Genomic DNA, 8,572 nt, shown 5'->3' on the forward strand with positions numbered 1-8,572 from the left:
CGGGGGCATTACGTTTATTTGGGGATAGGAGTTGAGTGCTAACAAAACAACATCCACATTTCTTTATAATTTCCTATAGAAAACTTAATTATATGCATCTCTAAATCTGTCTTTCACATTTGAATAGTCAAAAATGTGATGTTTTCCAACATTCCTGGAAAAAAGGTTTGACCAGAAATTTCCATTTTTAGCTGCTTTACTTCAAAAGCTCTCATCATGATTGTGTAATAAAAATCTGTTATGAAATCATATTAACAGAGCAGAGAAATAAATTGATCTCACCTATTCTTTCTCGGGCACCAAAAAGAAATCCACTTACACATATAACCAAATGTTATTTAATATCTTAAAAAGTAACACAATCCAAAATGGATATTTCACACAACACTACATAAACAACATGAACACAATATTACCATATGGAGGGACTTTCAAATATAGACTTACAAAAATCCCTGTGCTTTTTTTTCCTTTTAAGTTATTATACTAAGCATGACAAGTAATCATCATTTACAATATGGCACACTGACACGATAAAAACCATGTTACAAATGTGCTGTTATAAATCAGTAACATTAGGGAAGACATTTCATGAACTGTAATTATTTCATATGAAATACTATACAATATAAACAGAACATCCATCTTGGATGACCTTTACAGCAACCAGAGACCAAGTAATTTAAAATTTTTTTTTTCAGTGCAAACACATTTTATTCAAGGCAGTCTTGGCTGCAAAACTTCTTTCTAACATACAGTAAATCCCACTTGCACTTCTTAATTCATTTACCCCTAATGCAATAGTCACATTCAGTCACTCAGAGAAGGATACCTGCAGAATTATGATCCCTTTAAACAGAACGTTGAAATTTGATTCTCTGCTAGAAAGTCGTATCTATGTCAACTACTCTAAGGACCTTAATTTGTAGCTGTCAATACTTACAGGAAGGTGACCCGGGGTTAGCTCTGGTGCTAACCATCATGTGCGCACAATACCACACACGACTTCGCCCTTCCAATGTGGAAACCGAGGCGGTGTATGACTATCTAGGTGGTGGTGGTGGTGCGGGGGGCGGGGTTGGAGGGGGCGGTAGGGAGGAGGCAGGGAGGACCATGGAGGACAGGAAGGTGAGGAGCTGCTGAGTGTGTAGTTCATGATAAATTTCCTAGAACTGGCAGAGGACTGAAATTGGAGCTCTCAGATCTCAGATTTGGTACCTCTTTTTGGTGGGAGCAAGGGGATGGGGTGCCAAGGTCAACCTTTGGACAGGGAGGTAGGCAGCTGTACGTGGGCCAGCCAAGCTTCTAGCCTTCCATGGGCTTCTAGGGATCACTGCCTCGCGTGGCAGACAGCCCCTTCCCTCGTTGGCAGGGTGTGTGTGTGTGTGTGTGTGTGTGTGTTCGCATTTGAAGCCAACAGGAGCGATTTAAAGCCCCAAAACAGATAATAATACAATCATAAGAAGGAGGTTTAGTCCCCTTGAGCCTTGTAGAATGCTGAACCTTGCAAACCAGCAACTCTAAGTCACAGAAACCACAACTGTGAACACACAGGAGCGTGTGTTAGGGGAGCCATCGCCGGGGAATCTCTGGGCTGCTGCTGCCAGAGACGCCGAGAGGAACTCAACCAGGGAGATGCCAATGTCTGTTTCAGACACACCAGGAAGTTTAATAATGAGTTGTGTGTGTGTGTGTATAATTTATGAAATGGGGAAATATTGGATGTAGCCTTAATACTGTCAACCCTTAAGGGAGAGTGACGGAGTGGGAGCTGATTCGGTTATCTGACTTGGCAAAGATCAGACCGATGGTAATCTCTTTCCTGCCCCTATTTTACTGACCCAGAGCAAAACAATGTTTCCATGGCTTTTGCATTCGTGTTTCTTGTGTTCTGGCTTCCCCGAGACCTAAAGGTGTGTGGGGGAGTCACTCAGGAACAGATGAGAACTGGCCCCCCAGACAATGGGCAGGACAGGCTGGGGGGAGCGGGGGCCGGGGAGAGGGAAGGGAAGGGCCACTTCTGCGGGGTCCACTGGCACCGCCAGAACGCGGCCAGCGGGTCCTGTGACCGGCCCGTGGCAACAGAGAAGGCCCTCATCCAGTGCCCTCCTTAATATGAGGGCACTGCCAACTAGACCAGCTCCCTGGGAAATCCAGATTCTTCGGAGCCGGGCCCGATAAGGGTTGACTTGCTGTCGCCTACGAAGCCTGAGAACTTGAGACAGTTCTTCACTGAAATTTCCGCCTCAGCACCTCCCCAGCCCGGAGCAGCCGTGTTCCTTGAAAGACGGCATTTTAGCACAGGAATCACGGAGCCGATAGGCAACTGCAAACACGGGCGTGTGTCTAGACCTACCGCTGACCGCAGTGGCACCAGAATGGGCCGAATGGACGTCCCCCTTCATAAATCGCTGCCAGGAAGGTGTACGGAGGCGTCACATTCCCAGCGCCCTGAACTTTTTGAATGAAAGTGGACAACGGTGGAAAGTTGTATTCGTTTTTCTTTGACTTTATTAGCACACATCAGAAAAAAAAATCGCATTGTGTTGGGTGATTGCTCGGGATGGTCTATCCAACAGATAGAACAGAGATCATCTCTAGCTGCCACTGTGTCCTGGGTCATCTCGTCTGTCACTCCTTCCGTGTGTTCGCTTCAAGTACGGGCACGGCACAGAGGACCCGCGTGGGGAGCTGTCTGTGAACCCGCACGCTTTGGAAGCACTGAGACCCCGACATGAATGTGCAGTCATTACAGGTCGGGGTTGGATTCTAATCAAGCTCCAAAATACTGCCCATGGCATACACTGAGCCATTCCAGAACATCGCCACGATAGTAGGGTGAGCGATAGGCCTACCATTTGAACTGGAAACTTATTTTCAAGTACACTTTGTGGTGAGAAGTGGTTTTCCTGGGTGGAACTTGAGAAAGCTGTGCCAGCCTAAAAAAGGAACGATGCTTTCGTTGTCATCGAAGAGGGTTTTTTTTCTCCCCGAGGTGACTGCAACAGAATTGAGATTTGCATTTTAGAAATGCTGGCCGGCTTGTGGGAAAGGGAGACTTGGGAACAGCTGGTGTTTGGCTCATTGTTACCCCAGATTCCCTTTTTAAAAAAATGTCTGCTTCCCGAAGTCAGAGAAGTGGTCATTTTTTTTTTTTCCATCTTTACCCAGCTAGTCGCCTTTCAGCTCTCCAATCCACTTTCTGTATTTGGTGCCCGCCCTTAATTAGGTCCCCTGAGATGTACAAATATATAAAATGGAATACAACCTATGGAACAGGAGTTGTGGGCACACAGCACAGCTCTTCTCACGGGAGGGACGTTTGGGCTCGATACGCCAGCATGTGGTGAAGGCAGAGAGGACCAAAGTGCTCCCTAGTCGCAGTCCACATTTCTTGTGTGTCTTCGGTTACTGAAAACCTAGAATTCACCTCAGATTTTTATAGGAGTAAATCGCTTGCTACGTTATGTTTACCAATTGGCTCTTTGCCAGGGAGAACTTTTAGCAAGAATGGGGGGCGGGGCAGGGAGACAAGAAAATTAAACTTCCTCCCATTCATCACAAAACCAAGTGGGCTGTGGTGGGGAGGGGAGGAGACAGGCTTACATCTGAAAGTGAAATAATGCCGCGAAAGGAAACCATGGCGATGAGAAAGTCATGAGTCCACGGAGGCGATCGCCGACACACACACACACACACACACACACACACACACACACACACCACGCCATGGCCTGAACTCCGCTTTTCTGACCGATACACACCAACGCACGGCTGCCGCTTCATCAAATTTATGGAGGTAGTTATATGCAAAAATAAAAATTACCATAAAGTAATATGCTGCATCATAATAATACATAAGTGTGCAAAATGCCAACAGATGGGTTGACCCTTTAACGTTGAACGCTACACAGAGATTCAACCGGATTCGATTCTGTAAACCTTTCGGATGACAAGCTCTTAAGTGAAGCCTCTATACGCAGCCGTGGACACAAAGCTAGCATTTCCCCGGAGGACAAGGGTGTCCTCGAAGCTTGGTCCCCGAGAGCCTCGCTGTGGACCATCCTGGGTCACATCTGTAATGTGCTTCCTGCCCCTCCCTCCCCCCTTTAGGAAGCCTGGAGAGATCAGACGGGGCTGCGTCTACCTGGGACATCATATCACCTTTAAAGTCCATCGTTTCTACGCTCATGGCTGCTGGTCTAAGGGAGTTGTTTTTTGTTTTTTTTTAATTACCCCATAGTATCAGGCAGAAAGTGTACACTTTTATTGGAACAATGTTTTCTGTAAACCGATTTCTTGCGAAATAGTGATAAATTCCTATTTTAAAGCTTCTAAAGGTCTTGCTTGCTTTTCTGGGTCATCCAGCCTTTGACTCAGATGATGGCGACTCTCAGAGGATCAGCCGGAGGCTGGTGGGCTGTCTCAATGGTTATGTTATTTATGAACTGAGTGTATGGTAAACACTTGAGAGCAGGGTTTTTGGGTGGGGGGGGGTGGGGGAGGAGGAATTTAGACAGAAGAATTTAGTAACTGTATGGTAGACAGCTCCCCAAGGAAACGGACTCGGAATGGAGTCTCTTAGAGACATTATCCTTCCTTCTGGACATAGTTAAGCGGGGAGAGAGAGTGCCTTGCTGAGCCATCCGGGCATGCCTCGGAGGAAATAAGGCATGACATGGCACGCCGACTGACGGGAGCCTTTTCGTGGTGTGGGAGCTGACCGAGGCAGGTACTTAGGTTTCACCCTAAGCACAGACAAGGAGCCTACACTGCCCAGATGCGTCCGGTTCCCCGCGCAACTTCCAAGTATCTGAAGAAGCGCAAGGGAGCGCCCACATGTTGCAAGAACCAGTCCGGCCGCGTATGCGCCTGCATCCCCTAAACGGGCCGCAGATGCAGCCTAACCCGGGGCAGGGGCACTTCACCAACGCCAGGCCGCTGGCTGGATCTGGGATTTATTTTTGGATATGTATTTTATGGCTCCAAACATCACATGCCACGGAACTAAATAAACTTTCTTTTTTTTTTTTTTGGTCAGACCATTTACTTGCGTCATCTGTAACCCTTTTGCAAATACTTTCCCATTACCTACAGCTTGATTCCATTGTTCCCATAAAATAAATCGCAGGGCCCTGGGAAAATCTCTTTCCCGGAAGGCTGAAGCTTGACTATTTGTCATCCCTCTGCCGCCGCCCGGCTTCTTTGCATTCAACGTGACAGTGTAAACCAAAGCCAAATGTGAACAAACCATCTCGAAGTAAGTTGGGCTGATGGCCGCACATCCACCTCAACATGCCTCCTGAAATCGGTTACACAGTCTCTGTAAACATCACTCTGGCATAGTTCATGTATGCATAATGGTTTTTCTGGTCAATTTTAAGGGGAGTACAAGTTAGAATTATACCACATTTGCAGAATGAGCACATTCCGTTGTTCGTTACATGGGCACATGTATACCTCTGATCAAAAACTACTTTTAAAGTTTTCTCTATAGACATCTTCCCAGGAATAAAAGGCCTGAAGTTCAACTCTCCCTAACTCTGCTCTTTCCTAGAACCACTAAAAATTATCTCCCACCGCCTAATTTAGGCATTCTATTTAAAACTACATAAAATAGATTTATGTCCTTCCATTAGAAAGAATAACATCCCCAGGCCATACTCTTCATTTGTATCACAAAGAACATTTTGCTTTTAAACAAACTAATTATCGTATCTATTATCGTAAGATAGGCTCATCATCCCTTTCCCAGCCTCACAGATTCCGACTCACACCTCTTCTAGGAGTCGAGTCCGCATTACCTCTTCCAGCAGGAGTGCCGAGCCCAGCCAGGCTGGGGGCTCCTGCCTTTCTACCCACTTCAGATCCAAAGGCCTATATTCCTGTTGGTGATTGTGGAAGGTGAACACTCAGACAAGCATCTGTGACACTGAAAAACAAAATCCTGACGACACGCACTCCCAGGACCTCCATCCCGACCCCTTCGGACACACTTCCACGGGCTCCTGCAACCTCGAGCCACGAAAACTCACAGTGAGGAAATGACGGGTGCCTAAGCGATTCACACACCGGGGGCTGGGTCCCTCCTCGGCTGTTTGGCATGGATCTCCCTCCCCGCGGGCCCTGGCATTGGACGTTTTGTGGTGGCTTCGTTGTTTTTGTTTGTTTGTTTGGAAGTGTCAAGAAGCAGTTCTGTGGCACCATCTGCCCACAGACTGGGAGCAACACGCACCTGTGGCATTTGAAAATGGCATTGGCAACGGCATGACATTGGAAATGCAGATTACACTGACAGTGTCTAGACTTTCCTATGTGTGCTCAGTTACAATTAGTGAAGCAAAAGTGTACATATCACCCCTACTGCTATTCTGTTGCTACAGAGCCATACATGGGAAGAAAAAGCAATACTCTGAAAGAAAGACTTTTGTGTTTTGCTCTAGCCTACTTAGCAGCACAGTTTAAGTAAACACCAAAACTGTGGTTGAGATGCTTGTCTTTCCGAAGATGTAAACATCAGTCCCAGTGTCGTAAACTTGGCCGTGTCGCACGAGATGGAGATCGGAGGCCCGACGACGGTCACACACTCGTCACGGAAGCCTGCAAGCAGTTGGAAGGTTTCTGTAATTTCTCAGCTTCGTTTGTCGGGGGGTCCGTGCTTGCTCGGAAGTTGAAGGCCGGGCCGGCGCCGCCATGGGCCGGGCTCAAGGTAGGGTTCTGACGACGGTTACTTTCAACAATGCTCGACGTGTTGGAGGCCAGGCTCTCCCGAGTGCTAAAAGAGTAAAGAGGGTTGGTTTTGTTTGGTTCTGAACATAAATGATTACATAGTGATTCCAGAGGAAGAGCAAACGATGGCGTTAATGGATTTCCTCCGTGGGCTCAGAATGTCACAGACAGACCACCTCCCCCTGATCATTTACACATGCGCCTGCACGGCCCCAGCAGCGGCGCACACGTGTGCAAACCAGCAGCCCGAGGCAGGAAGGGTCCTCTACAGCTACGTGCACTCTAAATGCCTTCCCCTCCTGTCCCATTCGAGGAAACGCCTTCAGCATTCAATGTGATCTCTAGCTGTCGCATCAGTTGTTTTTTCAATACTCGTAAATATACATGTGTAATGATTTCATTTCAGGCTGGGAACTCATTGGTACAACTGCTGCTTTACCAGGTCGGTAACTGTACCCTAACGGTTCTGTCTGCATTCTCCACGGGCAGATTCTGACGTTGGCGGAGCTCAAGCTCACCAGTGGCTAACCTGCTGCGCTGGTGGAAATAAAGTTCATTGTAGACACCTTCACACCTCTGTGTCAAATGTTCACACTTCAGAGAAAATACATTATGTTTTCAGAGGAGGAATCTTAGATGTTACTCGTTTGTGAAGTTTACATTTATCCGCGCACCTCCCCACCCCCAACACACACACATGCACTTTTGGTAGGAATATTTTATACTTTAAAGGATTCTTAGAGAATAGAGGTGACCTAAAGACTTTAGTATCTTGGTTTCTCTTCATTGTTCTAAGTTAGAAATACCAGAAGCTAGTTTATTGCTCCAAGAGATTTAGAACATTTAAAGATTCCAAATGTGTGGAGCAATAGCAGGAATAAGGTTTTTTGGCCTGATTGATGGGAACTGAATGGACGCCCATGTTCAAGGTCCTCCAATGGTAATAAGAAACTTACCAGCTTATAAAGAGACAGAAGAAACCATCAGGATGCTCAAAACACCCATCCTCCTGGACAGAGTCAAGGTTTAGAAAACATTTGATGAGAGCTGGTCCCAGGACTGAGTTACGCCTGCGGAAGCTGGCCTGCAGGTCAAAGGGCAATGGTGGGCATCTACTGTCTCCCCGTCTCCTCCAAAACTGATGGCAATTCTGTCTGAACCCTAGACCTTGGCAGCCCTTACTAACAGGTTACTTCATCCTAACCCCTTGTGGCCTTGAGTTTGCTTCTCATCAAAGAGCCAAGAGTTCACTGTTCAAAAGAAACTATGTTTGTCAACTACCAAAGAGACAGCTAGACATTCCTTGACTGGAGAGGGTACCGGCAGACGGGTAAGACATTTATAGAAGTTCCTCCATTGTGCCTATGGCCAATCTGGGCCGACCTACAGAATACTCAGCACGCCAGGACTACAGGGATGGAAGTGCCGGGCTTTCCACTTACCTGGCCCCTTCCCTAAGAAAGCCCATTGGAGGCTGCCAGCCCTACAGCCGAGGCACAGTCAGGGGAGGGAAGGAAGGAAGGAAGGAAGGAAGGAAGGAAGGAAGGAAGGAAAGAAGGGAGGGAAGAAGGAAGGAAGGAAGGAAGGGAGGGACTGGTCTATAAGTTCCTTTGGGAAAGGGATCCAACCAGTTTTTCCTTCCCCAATGCCTAGCGAAGAAGTATAGAACAGTATAGGTTCACAATAAATACGAGGGAGGGGAAAGAAGGAAGGAAGGAAAGAAGGAAGGGAGGGAGGAAGGGAGGGAGGGAAGAAGGAAGAAAGAAAGGAAGGAAAGAAAGAAGGGAGGAAGGAAGGAAAGAAAGAAAGAAGGGAGGAAGGAAGGGAGGAAGGAAGGAAGGAA

General features: G+C 47.1%; 1 protein-coding gene across 3 annotated transcripts in view; it reads right to left on the reverse strand.

The window, feature by feature from the left end:
* Positions 1-2,483: 2,483 nt before the first annotated feature.
* The window catches only part of STOX2 (storkhead box 2), a 36,145-nt gene continuing 30,056 nt past the window's right edge, over positions 2,484-8,572 (reverse strand). For 2 of the 3 annotated variants that reach the window (XM_014531411.1, XM_005883862.2), the window contains one exon: positions 2,485-6,775. Coding sequence is in view for 1 of the 3 variants with exons in the window: in XM_005883862.2 (XP_005883924.1) it covers positions 6,580-6,775 (196 nt within the window). In the remaining 2 variants the exon portion in view is untranslated. Of the gene's footprint in view, positions 6,776-8,572 lie in introns of all 3 variants that reach the window. The other variant, XR_001360117.1, reaches the window with a different exon arrangement.

Source organism: Myotis brandtii, unplaced genomic scaffold (assembly GCF_000412655.1).
Source record: "Myotis brandtii unplaced genomic scaffold, ASM41265v1 scaffold802, whole genome shotgun sequence".
Lineage (NCBI taxonomy): Eukaryota > Metazoa > Chordata > Mammalia > Chiroptera > Vespertilionidae > Myotis > Myotis brandtii.